We start from the raw sequence: 21,444 nt of genomic DNA on the forward strand, positions 1-21,444 counted from the left end.
AAGTCATCACTTTTTCCTCTGTATTTAATATTCATCAAAGTATCCTCTTTTCTCCCACTGGCACACACTTGTCCCGGATCAGCCTACATTGTAAATAATACATACATTTTTAGCTTAGTAAAGTGCTGAGCAGCTTCAAGAGTAGCATACTATAGAGAGGCTTGATGGAAGACTTGGATGAAGGATGTTCAGCTCTGCTGAAAAAGCAAGCATACAAAGCTACAAACAATTAGAAAACATCAGTATTCATAGATACTATAACTAGAGATGTTAGGAATTAGTGTAAACAGTGTTTAAATTACTTCTATAATTAAAGGAAAATCCACTGCAGTAAATCTCTGCTGCAGCATTTAAGTATCCACTTTCAACATAGTATCACAGGTTATCAGTCAGTGCTAGGGAGGAGGAATTGTTTTCCCTAGTAAAATTAGCATTTAATTATGTTTAAGATGACATTAGGAAATTATTCAAAAATATGAATTAATCACATCTGTCCAGCTACAGGCCCTGATCTGTGAAGAAGGCAGAGGTTATATTCCAGCACTGATAGTTGACATGTTGAGTGGAGAGGCCTTAACCAGTTAATCAAGGTCACCTGATGTAAACTTGTGCATATGGCCATGCATTTTCTGCCTGTGTAAGCTGGATCATATGAGTCTGAGCCCTAGGGCAGGGTTGATCAGGCTCCACAAGGAGAGGAGAGTAAGTGTCACATGATATGTTACATTCAGTGCAAGACAGCAGAAAAGCAGTTAGTTTGGCGGCTGGGACTGTAGCCTCAGCCAGTGACATTTACCACAAGACAGTGAACTTTTGCACCTCCACAATCACAGTAGTAATTTTAAGGTCACATAGGAAGCAACGATCTTACTTTTGTGATGAGCTTTTTCTTACTCATTTCTAAAACATTTTCTCATGGTACTTAGGAGGCATTTTCCCAGCAAATTAGTTGCTATGTGGCTTAGCAATGATCAGGCAATTGCTGTAGTTATGCTGCCATAATGTGGATGAGCAACACTGACAAAGTAAGAAATTCCTTTCGAAGAACACATGAGTGAAAGTATGATAAAAGCTAATACCAGAACAGGGAGGATATTTTTGTGGTTAAAAGAGTGGCAGTAATTCATTTACAACGGAGAGGCACTGGAAGTCTAATAAACCATCTTTTACAGCCCTGTCAGAGACTCTGTGAGCCTGGCACCAGGATGTGATGTCACAGGAGTTGGGCCCTTTGGAGCTGCAAGGTGCAATGGCTGCCAGATGAGAACGATAAATCTTGTTGAAAGTTTCATACCATAGCTGTTCCCACCTGGTTAATGCCTGGGTGTCATTTCATTAGATCATAAATATAAAGTGACCACCCATATCAAGAAACCCTTTATTTTCAATAGTTTTTAGTTGCAAAATATCTTTTCCTTTCTCGCAATTGTTTAATAAGATTTAATGTTCTTTAACATTTAATTACACATAATATGTTAAACTTCAGGCTCAAGCGTTCCCACTATTGTAACAAATGCTTGGAAAAGTCGGGACTTTAACTGCAGGTTAGCATTGTTCATTTCCACTTCAGTATTTCTTTGAACTAGCATGGTGCATTGTGTCATCACCACCTCCTACCCCCTCCTCCTCCTTTTCCTCTCTGGTGAATGGTAATGACTGTCTGCACTCTGCAGTCTTTTTCTCCCAGCATTATAATCCTTTGTAGTGATCTGAGTCTCTGTGGTTTGCACGAGGGATCCAGTCGGATCACTGTGATTGCACAAGACTCTTGCAACACTACAGGTTGTTTATTGCTGTCGAGTGGAGTGTACTAAATTAATAATAATATTAACCATAATACTTTGAATTTATAAATTTCAACAGGCAGAATGGCAGCATGCCATTACTGTATAAATGATAATGCCATATAAATTAATATTTAGACGGTGAGTAATAAAATAACTGAGGACACTCACAGCAACATGTTTTTTATTTACAGTGTTACGGATTCCACTCAGATAAAACTCATCTTGATGTGAGCCCACAGAGCTGCTCACTAATTCATTAACCAAACAACTTCAGAAAATGTCTTGTGAGCTGAATTTTTAACATTACAGGCTTTTAACTATTTTTATCTATGTCAGCCACTGCAGTGCCCATGTGCAGATAGATTTGAACTATTGGTTAAATATTGACTTGACTATTATAAAAACAATTTAGATAGCTCAGCCTAAATTTTGCATTGGGGTTTTATTTTTGTAATTTTCATTTTTTTTTTTTGGTTAACTTTCTGGTTTGTTTCTAGATATAGCCTAGAAGCAGAGGTTTAATGTGTAAATTCATATAACTTCCCCCTTTTCTTGTCAAAATGTAAGATGAGAATTAACTATATGACCAGAATTGTTAACTGGCTTAGGCTTAACCCACAGCACCTTCTTAAAATACTGTATATAATTAGCCCAGGCTAAACCCACATTCACAAGCGGTTGACATGAGTATGTAAAGTATTTTAGGATACTCCTACACTCAACCTTTAGGCAGTCCACAGTGTTCCAACTACACTAGTTCTAAAAAGAAACATAAGAAATTACCAGACGTAAGTCATCCCTGTTGTATGTGGCAACACCCAAGGTAATGTTCTTGATTAAGAAGAAGTCCCTGTTGCAAAAACCTAGAACCCAGTCTGATTCGCTGTTATTTCAGGTCATCAAAGTGCCAGTGGGATAAGCCAGAGTGCTGGGGAGCACAGACGTCTGTACTGCAACAGACGTATCTAACAGTGGTTTCAAAGCCTGTAGCAAAGACTGTCTTGTCTCTTTTTCCACCTTCTTCATCATCCCCTTTGTGACAGTTGCATAATCTCCTCTACACACAAATGTGCATCAAACTTCTGCCACATAATATACCCAGCTCTTTCTGTCTGAGCTGATTACTTAAAAACATGATTTAGAAAGATATTGATATAGTGTAGTATTTTAAATCCGATTCTGATTACATCTGCTGTTTTACTACTACAAGCAGTCATTTGCCCTGCAGTGGAATTCTCAATCTTTTGCTTTCATCCTATGGGCCAAATATGTCACACATGCTGCAATTCTCCCCCTTTCGCTCACTGCTTGACACTCCCTGACCCTGTTGCTATGAGATGTTTTGCTTGTGTAGTATTTAACTGGAGCATTCTTAACAAAATAACAGTCCACTTAAGTATTAGCACCATTTGAACAAAGATCTGAACTGTGACCTGCACCTCTTGAGCCCCTTCAACACATTGTGTGTCTTCAGTATGTTGCTTGTAAAGATTGTACTTTTAGCTTAAGGCTGCTTAAGCCAAACTGCTAACTCCACCTCCAGCCCACTTTTTTGCTGCAAAACCAAGGACTCAGACACAGTCCAGAAACTCAGGTGATATATTTGTTTAATGAGCCAGATCATTTTGAGGCATGCTTTTTATTTTGCAAACATGCTTTTATATTAATAAAGTAATAAAATAAGTGGTAAAATAAGTCTTTGTTTCTTGGAAGCTTTAGAATTTAGAATGATTTGTTCGCTGGAAAGATCTAGCATCAATCCTTCAGCTACAGTTGTAAGCTTTTCACTCCACTGCCCCCATCTGATAGCAAGATGAACTGCGTGGTGGTTAAAGTGCATCTCTTGGAATGATCTTTCTTCCCGTCAATACAGTTTTAGGAGCTGTCCCTAGGTAATCTGTGCTCACAAAATGTGTTAGAAGTTTGTGAGGTGAGTTGGCAGTTTCTGGAACTGATACAATTTACCTTGTCCAGTTAAAATGTTTTCCTTAATCTTTTTTCAAACGTACAATTAGATTTACACGACACTTCTGAAAGACTAGACAGCAGAAAGAGCCAACCAATGTCTTCTATGACATTGTTACCATGCTTACATTTTGGTTCCTCACCTTTATTTTGACCTTTTGACTTTATCGCTAAAAGTCTGTTGCCATGACAACTCGGTCTGGTTGGTGAGATGGCAGAATTCATTCTGTGTGGCAGTCTGCAATTGTGTGCAAGGAGGCAGACAGGCAGTCAGACATCTGTCCCTGCTGAATCCTCTTATCACCACCAGGGGAGGCTGAAAAGGGTTGAACAAATTAACTGCAGACTGTGTGTGTGTCTGTCTGTCTGTGTGTGCGCGCTTGTGTTAATAAAGCCTTAAATACAAACTCAGTCTGCAAAAACAGATGAAAGCTTTGAAGCCTTTTTTTGTACCAAGATGTATAAAACGTATCAGCAATAAGCCAAGTAAAAGAGAGATGCAAAGCTTTCATTAAATCTGTGACATAATCAAACCGTTTCGTTCTAGATGTCTCAACTTAGTATTTTTACAGTTTAATATGTACAGACAATTTATCGCTCTATCTTTGATTGCTCCCTTTAAGACAAATTTATGCCTTTTACAGAGATCTCAAGGCTGGAAACATTCTCCTTGGAGATGATGGCTCAGTGCAGATTGCAGGTATTTAAAGACAAGGCAACACCCCCTTTCAGAACCTGTCCATAGTTACCAAGAAGTAGATGTGTTGCTGCTTTACTTACCCTTACTAGGCGGCTGACTCTGCTCTAACGTCTTAGGGTATTTATGCACAACAGTGTTCATCTGTGGAAGAAAATCTTGACCCTCTAACATAGGATGTATTCACATTTGAAGCATTTGTTTTTGTCTCATTTTTCCCCTTCTTTCCCCCCCCCCCTCCCCTTCTTTCCCCCCTCCTTTAGACTTTGGTGTTAGTGCCTTTCTAGCCACAGGTGGTGACATTACTCGAAATAAAGTACGCAAGACATTTGTGGGAACGCCATGTTGGATGGCCCCAGAGGTCATGGAGCAGGTCAGTGCTCTTTATCACACAGCCATGACAAGAGAAAACTCACAAATGCAAAAAAATTATTAGCAGTAATGTTGCGTACTTGAATACTGATACTGTTTTAGAAATCTGAGCACCGCAGCTGTGTATAATTTTTAAACCAATCACATACAAACAATATAGTTAAACTTTGGAACCTATGTGATGTGTAATTTAAAACGACAAGGAACAACTGAGAGAAGAAACATCTTTCATCCATCCATCCATTCATTATCTATAACCAACTATCCTGTTCAGTGTCACAGCGGTGCTGGAGCCTGTCTCAGCTGTCAGGAACATTAGCACATTAGCCTATTTAAATATGTCCAGTAACACAGTGACCACACGTTATATTTCAGATATATGAAGCTGGCACTTTTATTCAGTACAAGAAAAAGAAAGCGCTGGTCCGTATGAGTGTTATAGAATTTATGTTTCTACAGGTGAGGGGTTATGATTTCAAAGCAGATATTTGGAGTTTTGGGATCACAGCCATTGAGCTTGCGACAGGGGCTGCTCCTTATCACAAATACCCACCAATGAAGGTGAGAACACTGTAATCTAGCTTAATCATTAATGTTTAGTTAATGACACAGAACAAATGCAAAGTCAGTTCTTCTGTAAATTAATTAATGAATTCTTTAAGCATGTGCCCTTGTGACAGTTCCTGGTGTTTTCAGGTCTTGATGCTTACACTGCAAAATGACCCTCCAACCTTAGAGACCGGCATAACAGACAAGGAGGTGGTAAAGAAATATGGCAAATCCTTCAGGAAGATGATCTCTCTGTGTCTACAGAAGGACCCAGAGAAAAGGTGCAGATTTATGCTTAAAGACACAGATTTAAATAATATATAATGCTGTACAATCACAGTGTCTTCCAGTAGATATTTCTAATTGAAGATATCCATGGAGTTTTCCTAACTGTCAGTATGTTTATAAAAATATAAGAATTTGCGAATTGTTTGCATTTACACTCATTCTGCTTTTTATCAGGCCAACATCCTCAGAGCTGCTGAAGCATAAATTCTTTCAGAAAGCAAAGGTACGTGTTTGAACGTTCTCTGGACTTGAGACTGAATGAGTTACACAATGAGTCTTCGTCATCAGCTTTTTTTCTGGCAGGATGATCAGGTTGATGAGTAAAAGTCTGTGGCTGCAGAAGTGGCCTAAAATAAATTTGAATGCTCACTATAATTGTTTTTTTTTTTAATAATAGATCCAGAGTTTGATTTAAGGCTTTTCAAAGATAAACTTCACCAGTTTTCTACTTGCTTTCTATGGCTTTATGGTGTAAATGTACATCAGTGCATTTAAACTTCCCTCTGACTTCCCTGTATTAAAATACTGCACTCTAGCTGAAAAACTCCCTCAGATGACATCATAGTGTGAGCAACAAGATGAAATAATCTAAACTGAAGGTTTTACGTTACATAATGTCATCTGGAGATGTTTTTCAGCTATATTTTGAGAGATATTTTATTATAGGGAAGTCAGATAGAACTGGTATAGCATTCATTTACAAGTGCTACTCAAAACAAGAACCCAAATGAGCATGTTCAATATGAGTGAAGGCTTCCTTTAATGTAGTAAAACGTGACAAATCGAGAGATGAAATTAAATCATTAAATAATTTCTTCCTGAGGTATTTGTGTCAAGCTACTTCACACTGAGCTCAGCTTTTTAAACTAAAATTAAGATTCAGCTTGTCAGTGTATCTGATCCAAGCAAAGCTCACTGCAGCATTCCTCTCTTTATTGGCAGAGCTGTTCCTAACAAAAGCTGGGATAAACAATCTAACTCCAGCCTCTGGCTGCCCAGTGCCCTAGCAACTTGAACAACTAGAGTGCTTGTTCAGCATGTCACATGGCCCAAATCCAACCTGATTGGTTTTCTGGACATGGCCCTACTCAATTACAAGGCCTGCAGTACTCTGCATGTGCAGCAAGGGGGCAGGCTTTGCCACAACTTTAGAGTAGATGCACCTCTGAATGAGTGGAGTTGCATTAAACATATGATTATTGATTTGTTTCTGGAAACAATAGTATGTTTGTTGGGATGTTTTTGCAATTTTATTTCCAAAAACAAATTAACTGATAGTAGGGTTATAGTAAATATCAATATTACACAAGCTTAAATTGATTAAAGGTAAAGGCAAAATTTGGCTAAGAAAACATCACTAATATGGTTTTGAGAGTAATATCTCTCAATAATTGATTTCAGACAATCAACTTTTAGTTAAAGTTTAGTTTTAGTTTTAGTTTAGTTTTAGTATATAGCGCCTTTATCCATTGCGCTTTACAGTGTTGCTTCTCATTCACCCATTCACACACACACACACACACTCACACACCAGTGGCGAAAGCTATGCAACGTGCTCACCTGACACACCGGGAGCAACTTGGTGTTCACTGTCTGGCCCAAGGAGACTTTGATATGTAGCCATTTTATTTATTTATTTATTTTTTTACAACAGAACCACGAGTATTTACATGAGAGGTTACTTCAGAGGGCGCCCACAATAGGAGAGAGATCAAAGAAGGTAAGACTATGGTTTTTATGTCATTATATGGTTAGTTTCATCAAATATACTTAAAGTTTCAGCATATTGCCAAGAATATGAGCTCAGTGTCGTGCATGTGTGTTGTCAGGTACGTCGAGTCCCAGGTTCCAGTGGCCGGCTGCATAAAACAGAGGATGGTGAGTGGGAATGGAGCGATGATGGTCTGGATGAAGAAAGTGAAGAGGGAAAGGCGGCTGTGGCTTGCTTAAGGGTGAGAAGAACTCAGACATGTTTGTTCCTCCACATATTACTTTTGTTATACTTTACATGTCTTCCCTTTAATCCCCGAATGCTGTGTTTAAATTGTAATTTTCATGTCTGTGCAGTTGCGTGTTTGTCCGTTGTCTCTCTACTGTGTCTCACATATGTGTGTGTGTGTTTTTTCTGATGGCCAAGGATCAGCAGGTGAAGCCTGTTAGTGCCCCCAGGCGACAAGTGCACTTCTCCTACCCACTCGAGCTGCCTGCGTCCAGGGTTGTTCACTTGACCTCACAATACAGATGGCATTCCACTAACAAGGAAGGGCTCTTTGCTCATGTTAGCTAGGGGGTTAACATTATAGCTATGATTACCCCATTACTGGGTCTCGTCTACTGTACCGATCCAATATAACAACCACTCTACTAGTAATTTTATTTACAACTTGTTCAATCAGCTTGTTGAAAAATGGAGGAGGGGTTCACTGCATTGTTTCTAAGCATAAATCTGTGGATGTTGTAGAGCACTTGAAAGTGGAATTTAACCCATCACTGATTTTAGTTAATATATTTCTAAACAGTGAGATATTTTGTAAAACGGTAAATTCACATACTGTCCTTAACTGTATTTAGGCATTTTTAATAATACAATCATAATTTATTTTTCATTTGAAGGGTGTTATCATTTTGTTAAGTGTAAATATCTTTAGACATTAGCATTAAGTAGGCTTTGAGAGAGTGAGAGTTATCTTTCCTGGAAGCCATCTGTATTTCCATTTTCTTTTCTAAATCACTTTTCATTTATACTGACCAAATTAAATTTATTCCCTACAAGCCTAATTATTTATAAATCCAGTAATTATCAATTAAGAGCACTAATTACCATCAAGGAACAAAATTTTCTGCTGCTTGCCTGTGGGCTACTTGTTGGCAAACTGAACTTTAAATTCTCATGTTACCCCTGTTGTGTGAGGCCTAGATACGCCTCTTTACCTGAATCAGGCAGCGAATTCCTAAACTGATGTGATTTTTTAATTCAGATTATCCCAGACCAGGTCACGTCCTCTCAGTCATGTCAGTTTGTCTTCATTTGGGCTTGCAAATCTCCTGTCTGACACCGTGTTGCTGCAATTGACTGTCTAACTGCCTTATTAAGCTGCTTCTTAGCATTTTAGATCTCCCACCTAAAAGTGAACATAACACCAGACGATATGTTTTTACTCGTTTACAGCTCAATTACCAGCACGCAGAGATAGCTTATTTAAATATCATAGCAATGCACTATATATTCTTGTAAACATCTTCTGTTGTCTCACTAAATAAGGTCAAATCATCCATTCCTATCAACACCCGTTAGTGAACTGCAGCTTAAGTTTTGTTAGCATTTAGTGTCTATGTTCCCACTCAAATTATATCACTGTTTTCACCTTAAAGAAGATGATGGAAAGTGTAATGACAAATGAGGAGGTAAACGAGTGAGCTGTTGTAATTTGTTCATGCTTCTTGCTTTTGATGTATCCTTTGCATCGAAGTCTTCTATCCGTGCTCTGCTAAAAATCATCATGGTGAAATCTGAGCGTTGTCATCTTTGATCTGTTTTAACAGTCCCCAAGAGTGAAGGAGGGATCACAGAATTCAGACGTGAGTTTCCAAAAGTCTTTCTAGAGTATCTGTACACTAGAATATACCCTGATGATGTAACTCTTTCAGAAAGTAATTGAAAGCTCTCATTTAATAACTCATAAAATTGTTTGAAATTGTTTGATAAATTATAGACCCAAAGGACTGTTATGCTTATATATTTTTTTCATGTTTAACCTGAATGTAGTAGATGTGAAACTAAGTGATGAGAAACAAATACAGCTTTTCATACATTTCTTTTTACCTAATCTTTGTGTAAAGATCCTGTAGCTTAATGAGTCAGCTGCCTATTTGTGCTTAAACCAGAGAATCTAAATATGGAACATGTCTGTTTTTAGCTACTTAATATTATAACAAACATAAAGGGAGGACTCCATTTGTATCTTATGCACACTGATATAATTTCTCCTTCAGGGTTCCCAGACTCCTGAACATTCAACTAGTCACCTCCAGCCGACAGCCACATTTCAGGCAGAGCTACCTCAGGCCGCATGCCTGCAGCCAACACCTGTCAACACTCAATCCCCTGGCCAGGCTGCATCTCATACACCAGGCATAACTACTGCTGCTGCTAGTGCTGTTCCCTCACAGGTCAGGTGATCTTACTTACGACTTTGTCTATTGTCCGTTAATGACGATATCATTTTACCTTAATAATTTTTCTCCTTTGACAGGTTCCAGCTGTCACTGAGGATATTAAAGCTCCTATTAGTTTGGTATTACGGTTAAGGTGTGTTTATACATTAAGAGATAAAACTTTGATTACAAAGTGTTTATTTGTGAGTCCAGTTTTCAGCATCTGTGTGTGTGAGGTATCATTTTGTTCAGTTGATTTGAAAAAGTCCACCACTAAATGATTAAGTTAACTCCTCTAATCTGGTTTCTCTTTTTCATCTTGTCTTCAGAAATTCAAAGAGGGAGCTAAATGACATCCGCTTTGAATTCATGCCTGGTAGAGGTGCGTGGGTTTTATTTTTAAACCAGTTGTCACATTAAAACCCAACGTCACTAAGTTTAAAAATGGTCTTGTGATTAAGACTTGTTGTTTGAGAATGTCCCATTCGGGTAATCATTTGTATTATATGTATATATTTTTTTGGCCCACCAAGGCCTGAATTGAATCATTTCAGTATTTATCAGCACTAATAACAGAAAGTAGTAAATCACAGATATTTGGTTTTAGGAATACATCTTTCTGTGCATTTTTATTAAGCCACAATGACACTTATATTAATAGGTGTTTTTAGTTGATGCATGTGTCACAATCAGTCTCTCATGCTCTTGACTTTTCAGACACAGCAGATGGTGTGTCCCAGGAGCTGGTGTCAGCAGGTCTTGTGGACGGGAGGGACTTAGTAATAGGTTAGTGATTTAAAAAAAGCCTCCCTCTGTTTGGAAACTTTTTGGGGGATGGGGGGTTTAGAAATTTCACCATAAGGTCTTTTACTGTATGTTCATGTAGGAACCTATGGACAAACAGGTTTGCTCTTAAGCATGTATCAGGCAAGTGATTCAGAAAAACTTAAAATTCCTAAAACTATATGCTATTTACCAGTATCCAGGGTCATATGTGTAGTATTGACAAAATATCACTAGCAGTGCTGCTAGCTGTGTATATTCTAAACATTGTAGAGAAGAACATGAGGAGCAGTTGCGCAAGTGACACCAATTCAAAGTAATTACATAGAAGGCTCTGAATGCTTTCAAAACACAGGTGACCTGCAATCTGTACTGTCCCTGAATGCCTCGAAACAACCACAGCCCCATAGTTGCACGTGCGGCTGACACTATGGCTTTTATCTATTCACTGTGATACTTTGTCAATCTGCAGTGTCACACAAATGCAAGTGTGAGGGAGAGGAGGTGGGATTTCTTACATTTCCATATCACTGGCCAACTTTCTTTAATATTATTTTGTCATTATGTTATTTTGTCAGCTGCCTTTGAAGCCCTTACTCAGTTTGTTAGCTAGCAACGTTTACCTGTACAAGCATCTCCAGTTCTGCCATAACTACAGAGAACTGCTGGTGTGGTGATATTTTTCACATCATTAAAAATCCCAAAATTGATGAAATCTTACTAATGAGAACCTCCTTATAAACAAGTGCAAACCAGGAGATTTGAAGGTTGCACATTTAAGAAAGTCTGGTAAATCCATCTTATTTAACAGCAGTACAAACAACCCTTACAGAAAAATGTTTACATGGTCATTTTCTTGTCACTTTTGGGACATACATAGCATATGTTACATGTTTTCTTTTTTTGGACATTTTGTGGCTCAGTGGATTATTGTTTTGTAGTGGACTGAAACCTCGTTTTTTTTTTTTTTTTCTTCAGTTGCTGCAAATTTGCAGAAAATAGTTGATGATCCTCAAGCCAATAAAAATGTGACTTTTAAACTGGTGAGTATATCACTTTTCATTTTCCAGATTAAATCCTGACATTACCTTATAAAATCTGCATGCTTTTCCTTTTTAAAACTTTAAGCATTATTATATGACCTATTTTAATTTTTATCTGACAAAACAAGTTACTGATAAACTGACATTCCCAGGTAACTGAGATCTAATTAAAGCTGACAGCATTAAGAAAACTATATTTCTCTTGAGCCTTAAATAAAAAATATTTCGATTTTGTAGTCTGTGCTCAATATATTTTTGTTCATAATTCATGTTTTCATAGGCTTCTGGAATTGAGGGATCTGAAATACCAGACGACGTCAAACTGATGGGCTTTGCTCAGCTCAGCATTAGTTAAACTGTTGTTCTACCTGGGACCATGACTTGCCTAAAAATGTGAAAATAATATAAAAAAATAGTTTCATGCATTTTTATTTTCATTCTATGGCTGTAAAGAAACCACTACTGCCAAAGAAAACCATATCGTTTGTCGCCCATGGGATTATACAACACCAATTCTTGGAATTTAGGTAGTTGGCTGAAGTATCAGAACATACAGTATAAGAATCACTCAAAAAACAAAGTTTACACTGTATATGTAGGAAGGACGCAACTATCTACAGTTTTAATTTCTCATTCTGGTTTCCCTTATTTAGTTGTTTTTCTCTTTAATATATGATGCCTTTGCACAATCTGAAATAATGCCCTTGAATCCTGATAAGTGTAACAATGCCTTATACACATCAAAACTACTGAATGCACATTTTGGGGAGGTCCCCAGTTACCATATGGAGCATTATGATGTCCGAAATGTACACGTGTGGTTTTAACTGCTAATGTCAAAACTTTTACTTTATTTTGAAAGGAGTTAAGGTGCAGCCTGCTAAGAAATTGAAATTTTCTACACAAGCTGAAAGATTTTCTTGCTGTTGAGTGCTGACACAGTGTGACACATAAACATAAGGTCTAATTATCTTCAGCTCTAATAAATATAATCTTATGTTTATTTTTGGTTTCTCAACAAATCCCATCAGAAAAATTGTTAATTTGTCTCTCAATACTGCTATGAGTCCTACTTTTCTTACTTAAGAAAAATATGCATAATATGCACAAATACATACTTAAATTCTTATCATAATAATATTAAATGCTGTAGTTTTTACTAAGATTCGTGTAAACATACTGTAAGTAAACATGCATTTGGTGAGGACTATTTTTGCCTTGTAGTCATACATGTTTGGAGTTCTAGTGAATTTTTAGAGCAGCTCAGTAAACTACAGTGACCTTGTTTGAGTTATGCTGATTAGATAACTGTCCAGAGAGATAAGCTACTAAATATCAGGCTCTGACTATACAGACCTCTCTTATCAATAGTTAGTAGGTTTGTCTTTTGCAGTTTGTTTACAATAAGAAAAATTACAAATATTGCCAGACTTTGGATATAAAAAGTTTGGAAAAAAGGAGTTCAAGATAAAACGTATTTTACTGTTATGTAAACAGATTCATCATTTAGGTGCTTACTGTAGTGCTCAATAAAACTCTAAATTGATGAAACTTGAAATTAGATTGTCACAGAAAATCTAATTAGCTTTTTTTTTTTTTTTTTAAATCTTGGCCACCTTTTGCATATGATTATATGTTTATTAGTGGTAAACTATGAAGTTTTACAGCAGCTATAACCACAGGTGTATGAGCAGATGTGTCTGTCTGTAGGTATAGTTGTCTTGTTTTGAATTAGTTTCTCAAACTCACTTGAAAAGAGTGCGTATTTGTTTATGTGGATGAAAAGTAAGTACTTGATTTAACCTTTAGTATGTACATAATGATATTTGGCTTTTGATTTGTTTTTTATACTGGGTGTTTCACTCTTGGCCTTTCTTCTGTCCTATTACACAATTGTGGGTAGCACTGTGTGACGGAAGATGACGACGACACAGCAAATTTGGTTTGGAACTCCCTTGGTTGTGGGACATAATGCCACTTTCTCTGTCATGTATGATCATTTATTTATTACCTTTACTCAAAACAAAAGTTTTTCAGCTCTTTTTTTGCCTTTGAGAAGTTTCTTTTACCATGTAGCCACAGCTGTCCTGATACACTGCGTGATGCCTGTCCACCTCAGATCCTCACAAAATATTGAGCCACGTAAAAGCAAAATAATTTCTCTCAATAAATACAAAGAGTAGACTGTTTACAGTAGTTATTGAAACCCACAAATCGTACAGCTGCTTTGGTACTTGTGAAGTGTTTTTAAACACCCAAATAAAGATTTAAAGTCCTACAGTTTTGAAAAGCTCAGTTATGATTGTGAACCTTTTCAGAAATGTCGTTTGGATTCAGATGAAGAACGCAGTTATCTGCACTGGTCTTACATGCTTTCAACTGCACTCTGGATGTTTCTTTTTTCTTTCTTTCTTTGTGCATTAATGACACGGTTTGAGGTTGAATGTGTATTTCACAGTTACTGGCACCAATGGCATTTGAACTTCATTTACCAATCTGCTCTAATTTGGAGATCTGAAATGCCAGCAAGCTTTTACGGTTTGAATTTGGTGATGTGATAAGGTCATAAAGCTCCAGATGCCATATTGAATGAAAATCAATGAATTTAGGGCTTGCAGATAAAATGTTAAGAAGAAATCTTTGTATTTTGACTTTAAACGTACAATTTTATGCCAGCCTTATACTCAAAATAACCAACTGTTTTTTGTTAGTTTTTGTTTTTTGACATGGCGTCAAGAATTTCATTCAGATATCTTTGAAATGTAGTTCTTGTTACATGTGAAGATACCTGAAATAAAGATCTACAGGTGTGTTGACTCTGTCTTCTTTTCCAAGGGGGAATGACAAAGTCCGCTCTGAGGTGTCTAAACGTAGTATTTAGTTTAGTCAAATGTAGACAGGGATGTTGTGTGTGTGTGTATTGTAGATTGGGCCTTGCTTCTGATCAGATCTTTCAAAGGCTTTGGCTCCTCTCTCCAGCATCTGGTCAGATTACACATAGCCTAACAAAGTAGACAACTGAATAGGTGACCAGCAAAAACACAGGCAATAACTCATCAAGACTTTAATACATTGTAATTTTCCACCTGAGCATATAAGCTTCCTCTTAGCAGTTTTTCTTATAGCACCTTTTTTAAGTTTTTTGTAATTTAATTATGAAATAACTGAGATAGATTCTGTATATCTATCTATAGATAGATAGATATAAAACCAGCCACCTACTGAAGTAACTATACGAGGACTCAAAGCAATGTGTATTTTTACTAGATATTCAGAAGAGTATGGTCTTCACTGTCATACTGTGCATACAAAAAGCTCACCATTCTTTATAGCTTTTTCATTGTTTCACACCCGACTGAGATGGATATGGTTTTCATCAAAAATCTGGTTTCCATCCAGATGCAGTACAAACCTGATTTTAGAAAAATCTGCAAAAGAAATGTTATTGATGCAAAATAAATCCACATGCTGCATCTTCAATACTAATTTTATGCAAGTTGAGTTTTTGAAGAAAATTTTCCAGTCAGGTGAAGTTTGTTTAATGTCTATTAGCAACTTTTCCACCTCAGCTAAATGCCAAAAGCTTAATTTTGTTTTCTTTTGTTTGCTGTTTATGTGCAAATTACAAATGCACATAAAATGGGATGGAGAATCTCACTCAATATGTTTTGTTGATTCATTTTGAGACTCCTTGTTCAGGACTCCATAGATGAAAGAGATTTTTGCCTCTACATGTTTGTGATCAATCAGCGAAGAGCTATTGGTGTAAAGGTGGAGGCTGAAGGTCCACTCAGCTCAGAATTTGTAGAGCGAGATTGATGAATTATTGATAAGACTTCTTGAACCTGCAATAAAGTCCAAAGTGCTGCTGTCCTTTTTCCTATTTGTTTAGGAAATTATCCACAGGTCATAGACCCTTTTTACTTGTGACAAACAAAGTGCGTCAAAGCCTTTAGTCAGCAGTTACGAAGGCTGGATCATTAGAATTTTTTTTCATCAGAGTGGCTAAAACATTATATAATATGAGGCTATTGATAGTCATAAAATGACTAACATAAATTACATTTGTCATAAACCTCACACTTCACTGTCAACAGACCTGTTTACTATGAAATGTGATTCTACAAAATTATTTTTTCTACTCCTGCACACTCCTGTGCTCACCCTTTTTTGCTGAGCCCACAGATAGTGTTAATAAAGTCTGAAGGTCGAGGTCTTATGGTTGACATTGAGGTGCACATTAGCTGGACTTCAGCCTGATGCATCCTTACATGACAGATTTAAATACTTTGGTAACCTGTTAGCAACTTGGCAGGTCATAAAAGCACCATGATTGTCAGCTTAAACATTAACCTGCAGCATGGGAATAAAAGTTGACTGTTGGTGGCTGGATCCTGTCTAAAGCACAGTGTGCTCTGAGGACATTGAGGTATCAAAATGAGCACCTTTGGGCAGATCCTGAAGGAGATTGGGGAGTTTGGTTTGTTTCAGAAACGTGTCGTGGCTGCTTTATGTATCACCAGCGTTTTTACAGCTTTTGATGTGATTAGCCAGGTGTTTACTGGCATGGACTTTCCACACCACTGTAACACTACCTGGATCTTGAAACAAGGGCCCAACCTGACATACGAGAAACAAATAAATCTCACTGTCCCTGTCAACAAGAAGGGACAGTATGAAAGCTGTCAAATGTTTACACCTGTGAACTGGGATTTGGAAGATATTGAAACATATGGGATTAACGCTACAACCAAATGCATAAATGGATCAGTTTTTGATGCACCAGAAGGTGCCTCCAGCATTGTGACAGAGGTGAGTGCTAATTGTGCAGATTGTATCACTGGTTGTACTTTCACTACTCTCAGAACCATAGAACGTAGAATTGGCAAAGGTGTTCAACATTTATTTTTGTAGCCGATTTTTTGTGGAGATAGTGTAACAACGTAAATACAGCGAATCAATAATAATCAATAATCCATTTTATTAAGTACAAACAATGAACTGACTTGACCTCTGAGCTGAAATGTTCTGTTCAGTAACACCTCCTACCATTTACTGTTTAGTAATAGGATTATTGAGCACATTGATAAGATATTGCCTAATTAATATTTTTATCTTAAAAAATACTTTATTTAAAAAAGATTTACATCCCTTCAATAGTAGGAGTTTACAATATGTTAAGGTTTAAGTCTCCACCTTTTTTTGTTTCATTGATTGTAATTGTCAAATACCTTCTTATAACTCAAAATAATTTAGTATTTTCTTTGTCCTATTTCTTTCCTTTTGCTTCCTCTCGTGAGTTTGATGTGGTGTGCGACCAGAGCAATTTGATTCAAGCATCACAGTCCGTCTACATGGCTGGTCTTCTGGTTGGAGCCCTCGTGCTGGGGCAAATGGCTGACAGGTACCGAACATCCTTTGTAGTGTAACTACATGTTAGAATCTGGGTAAAGTCATGCAAGCTTCAGTGTCAATTATTTGGTAAATTTAAAATGAGAACAATTATTCTGCATTCAAATATAAACTTTTTAATGCATGCAGTGAACTGCAGTTAATACATGTCGTGTAACTCTGTAGTTGTCTTCTTTTGGTAGGCTTGGTCGACGCTTTGTGGTGCTGCTTTCACTCCTCCTCCTTATGTTGTTCGGGGTCGGTGTTGCCTTCTCACCAAACATCTATGTTTATATGGTTCTTAAGTTTTTCGGCGGCACCTCCGTTTCAGGCATTGTTGCCAATTCATTTGTGATAGGTAGGTCAAATGTTCACAACTGAAATTAATACTTGGAGTCTTATTTCTGATACTGCCAGTGTAGCCAATCTAAGTAAAAGTACTGACTTCGACCCACTCACGATCAGACACACACACTCACAAACTGATGAGGCAGCTGGCATGTAGCTGGTCTACACTCACTGGGAGCAATTACTGTAAGCCGGGTTCAGTGTCTTCCTCAAGGACTGAACGTCCTTGAGGAAGACAAAATGAAGTGCCTGAGTTCAGCAAGGCAAGACAGTAGAATAAATTTGGAAGTCAGTGATAGTTAACACTTTCTGTTGAAGGTTATAAAGTTATAATCCATTTCAGCTATAAATATCAGCACGCAATGTGTATTTGCATCCATCCATCAATTATCTTCACTGCATTCTGGACGGGTCTCCTGTCTATCTCGGGACCAACACAGAGAGACAAACAGACAGACAGCCATTCACACTCACGTTCACACTTGTGGACAATTTAGAGTCATCAATTAACCTAACATGTATGTCTTTGGAGGGAGGGAGGAAAGTGGAGGATGAACCCCACACAAGCACAGGGAGAACATGCAAACTCCACACAGAAAGGTGGCAACTTGCAGGGGATTTGAACCAGGGAGCTTCTAGCTCTTTGTATTTGCAATATAATTGAAAAAGCTGTACCTTAATAAACTTTGCAAATGTGTTATATTGTTAAGTATCTTATAATATCTATATTACTATTTCATTACAGAAGCACACATTAAGTAAACTGCATGTAGAAATCACAGTATAATGAGTGTGTGGGTTAACAGAAATAATGCTAACTTACATATTTACTAGAAAAATTATACTGGAATAAAAAAAACGTCTTTTACTTTGTAGGTGGTGAATGGAGTGATTCTTCTAAGTTTGCTCTGTGCACCATTGTGTGCCACACTTTTTTCCCTGTTGGACTGATGATGGTGTCTGGCATTGCATATTTGATCCGCAACTGGAGGATCCTGCAGATGGTGCTCTTCAGCCCTCTTATATTTGTCCTGGGACTCTTTTACTGGTCAGCTACCTCTCTGGCCACAGCATTAGAGAAACAGAATACATGAGGGAAAGTGTAAATTTCAGTTTTTGATCACGGCCCTATTGTATATGTCAACTAGGGTCCTTCCAGAGTCAGCTCGCTGGCTCATCACGCAGGGGAAGAAGAAAGCGGCCATAAAGGAGATCCGAAGGGCAGCTCAGGTGAACAGGAGGATGGTTCCAGAAGATCTGCTAGAGAAGGTGAACAGCTTCTAACACACTCTAACTTCATGCAAACTCAGATGCAACAAAGTGAAAAAATAATAATACAATAACTGCAAAAACTCTGATTAATCACGAAGCTGGATGATGAGGGGAGATGCAAAAAAGGAAACATGTTGGACATCTTCAGGATATCATACCTGAGAAAACGAGCCCTCATATTGAGCTACCTTTGGTCAGAACTTATTTCAATCATGACTTTTAGTCACATATACAGCAGTGCTTTTGAGGAGTTGCTGAAATTATGTGTCCCACTCAACAGGTTTGCAACAAGTCTGATGTACTATGGACTGAGCCTGAATGTTGGTAATTTCGGGGTGGATATCTACCTCACGCAGTTCATCTTTGGCTTAGTGGAGATACCTGCTCGCCTGAGCTGTTTGCCTCTCATCCAGCACTTTGGGAGGAGGATATGTCAAGCAGGGATGCTATTGTTTGGAGGTTGTGCTTGTCTTGGGATACTTGCTGTTCCAACAGGTAACTTCTTGTATAATGCTGTCTTGAACATAGCACTAATTGATTTTTAGGAAAATATGAGAAAACCTTTTATTCCTTTAAAAATGAAGTTTTGCATTTTCTAATTTATCATCTGTCCATAAGATCTTCCCATAGTGGTAACAGTCATAGCTGTACTGGGAAAGTTTGCTGCCACTGCCAGTTTCTCCACTGTATATGTTTATACTGCAGAACTATACCCTACCATTCTAAGGTAAGGTACATAGGTAATGCCCCCAGGGATTAATTATGATGTCATGTTGGCAGAAAGTGCCATCTTTGCTAATGCTACTTGCTGGTGAATTGTGTATCCTGGCAGGCAGAATGGTGTGGGACTGAACTCCATGTGTGCTCGTGTAGCGGGCATCTTCGCCCCACTGATCAGGCTCCTGGATGTCTACCATTCTACCATCCCCATGCTCTTATATGGCATCATCCCCGTTGCTGCTGGAGGTTTGTGTTTGCTACTGCCTGAAACTTGCAATGTTGAACTCCAGGACCATGTTGAGCTCATGTAAGTTGGTCAACCTCATCACAGCAGAAGACTTGTTTCATTTAAAAGAAAGTCACAGCAACTATACGTTTTGCTTTTCAGAAAACCTGAGGTTGGGGCTGCTGAGAAGGGATCCTTCATCTTGGATGACAAGTCAATAAAGAGCACGAAATTGTGATTTATGTATGTATGTTATGTATGTTATTTTGCAGTTAGCCAAAATGAGAAGCTCCATGTGAATCACATTTAACTTAACTTAAATTGTATTTTTTTCCAGTATAGAAGTATGTAAAAAAAATTGTTTTACTACTTCTAAAGTTATAGAGCCTTTAATAACTTAAATGTGTAAATAGTGTGTATTAAAATCTGTATATTTGCTATACACATATTGCAATTCTTTATTCTTTCCCAATTAATGCCTGTGCATGTATTATAGTTATACACAAAATGGGCCACCTGTGATGGAAAATGGAAACGAGCTGACGTTTTGGTGCCACTTGATCTTTGAGCTACAAAATTTGATAGAGTGAAAGTTTTGAACATAAAGGGGCATTTTTCACTTAAGATGGTGGAAGCGAAATACATTTGTTAGGTTTACCAGGTTTATTATGATTTGATCTGCAGAGTAAAGTGCTCAGCATATGTGGGAACTCTTTTAAGAAGAAAAGCATTTTCAGCGACTACCCCAGAGACCTTTTGCTTTGTTTGTGTGCTCTGCATACAATTCCATGTGGGTTATGTCATAGTTTTGTTGTTGTCAGTGTTGTTCTACAGTGTACAAAATAATAGAATCAAAGAAAAACATTGATTGAGAAGGTGCATCTGAACATAGACTGGCCGAGCAGCTGGTGGAATGAGATTTATTAGTTTTCAATAATTCAGTATGATTTCATTTCTTTAGAAGAGTTTATGTGTTATAATTATCAGCCAAATAGATTTTTCTGCATAAATGCTTCTGATACTCAGATGATTTGCACTGAACTCTTCATCCTTGTTCAAACACAATTTATAAACCTAAATTCTAGTTAAAATCCAATTAAATATAATATAAAAAGTAATAGTGTTAATTGTTGTAATAATTTTGATCCACTGTACATTTTCTTACAAAGATGAAGTGTCGCAGTAAAAGTGTGAAGTAGATTATGCACCAACGCACATATATTAATCCATCATACACAAATTCACACACTGTAAAATAAAGGTTGCAGTATCCTCACATGGTGCCTCAAACACATCTTCAGGAAGATTTTGTGTATCACAGTCACCACCTCCTCATCTGAGGACAGATACAGAACCGAGTTTTAATAGATCAAAGGCACAAAAATGAATAGCGATCAATGTTACAGTAGCTGCTGGTACTCACATTTGCACTGTGTTTATGCCTCGTATTCATCCTGCACCACGTGGGCAGTATTTCTCAGGAGCCATCGGTTCTTGTGTTGTGTATGTCCAAAGCCCTCATCATAATTCCCTCTTCTTTTGAAAAGTTGTTGGTAGTGAAATATGCAGTAGAATTCCCCGTATAAGGGTGCAAAATTTTGCATGCTAAAAATGAGCACAGCAGTCAGTTAAACGAGAATTAGGATCTTACTACTGTTTATAGATTTGTAGATATTTTCATTTTTAGAAGTTCACATTTCTATAACTCGTTCCATTGGTCCCCAAGCATTTGATTCAAAGCTTTTTACTTGTTAGAGTAGGAAAAGCACAGGTGAAACTATTCACAGGAAGAGTGATAATTCGGCCGCTGCTTACACCTGTGAAAGGGCCCGTTTGTTTTCATTTCAC

General features: G+C 37.6%; 2 protein-coding genes across 6 annotated transcripts in view; both read left to right on the forward strand.

Moving 5' to 3' along the window:
• oxsr1b (oxidative stress responsive kinase 1b) overlaps nt 1–14,449 on the forward strand; it is a 34,149-nt gene extending 19,700 nt beyond the window's left edge. For 3 of the 4 annotated variants that reach the window (XM_067486016.1, XM_067486013.1, XM_067486015.1), the window contains 15 exons: nt 4,397–4,452; nt 4,713–4,822; nt 5,281–5,382; nt 5,518–5,651; nt 5,833–5,881; nt 7,313–7,378; nt 7,488–7,610; nt 7,796–7,873; nt 9,202–9,237; nt 9,652–9,828; nt 9,912–9,967; nt 10,143–10,195; nt 10,531–10,599; nt 11,575–11,639; nt 11,920–14,449. In XM_067486016.1, coding sequence (XP_067342117.1) covers nt 4,397–4,452; nt 4,713–4,822; nt 5,281–5,382; nt 5,518–5,651; nt 5,833–5,881; nt 7,313–7,378; nt 7,488–7,610; nt 7,796–7,873; nt 9,202–9,237; nt 9,652–9,828; nt 9,912–9,967; nt 10,143–10,195; nt 10,531–10,599; nt 11,575–11,639; nt 11,920–11,994 — 1,249 coding nt within the window. In that variant the 3' untranslated portion in view covers nt 11,995–14,449. The remainder of the gene's footprint in view (nt 1–4,396; nt 4,453–4,712; nt 4,823–5,280; nt 5,383–5,517; nt 5,652–5,832; nt 5,882–7,312; nt 7,379–7,487; nt 7,611–7,795; nt 7,874–9,201; nt 9,238–9,651; nt 9,829–9,911; nt 9,968–10,142; nt 10,196–10,530; nt 10,600–11,574; nt 11,640–11,919) is intronic. The other variant, XM_067486014.1, reaches the window with a different exon arrangement.
• A 1,565-nt stretch (nt 14,450–16,014) lies between these two features.
• On the forward strand, nt 16,015–20,038 carry slc22a13b (solute carrier family 22 member 13b). Of its 2 annotated transcripts, XM_067486017.1 has the most exons (10): nt 16,016–16,451; nt 16,940–17,043; nt 17,234–17,388; nt 18,255–18,426; nt 18,527–18,647; nt 18,749–18,843; nt 18,931–19,145; nt 19,269–19,377; nt 19,483–19,677; nt 19,759–20,038. In XM_067486017.1, the coding sequence occupies exons 1-10, from the start codon at nt 16,077–16,079 to the stop codon at nt 19,832–19,834; spliced, it is 1,617 nt and encodes a 538-aa protein (XP_067342118.1). In that variant the 5' UTR covers nt 16,016–16,076; the 3' UTR covers nt 19,835–20,038. The 2 variants fall into 2 exon arrangements, with proteins under 2 accessions (XP_067342119.1, XP_067342118.1); XM_067486018.1 differs by lacking the exons at nt 17,234–17,388; nt 18,255–18,426 and having other exon boundaries at nt 16,015–16,451.
• The last annotated feature ends 1,406 nt before the right edge of the window (nt 20,039–21,444 follow it).

The sequence above is a fragment of the Channa argus genome, chromosome 19 (assembly GCF_033026475.1).
Source record: "Channa argus isolate prfri chromosome 19, Channa argus male v1.0, whole genome shotgun sequence".
Taxonomy (NCBI): Eukaryota; Metazoa; Chordata; class Actinopteri; order Anabantiformes; family Channidae; genus Channa; species Channa argus.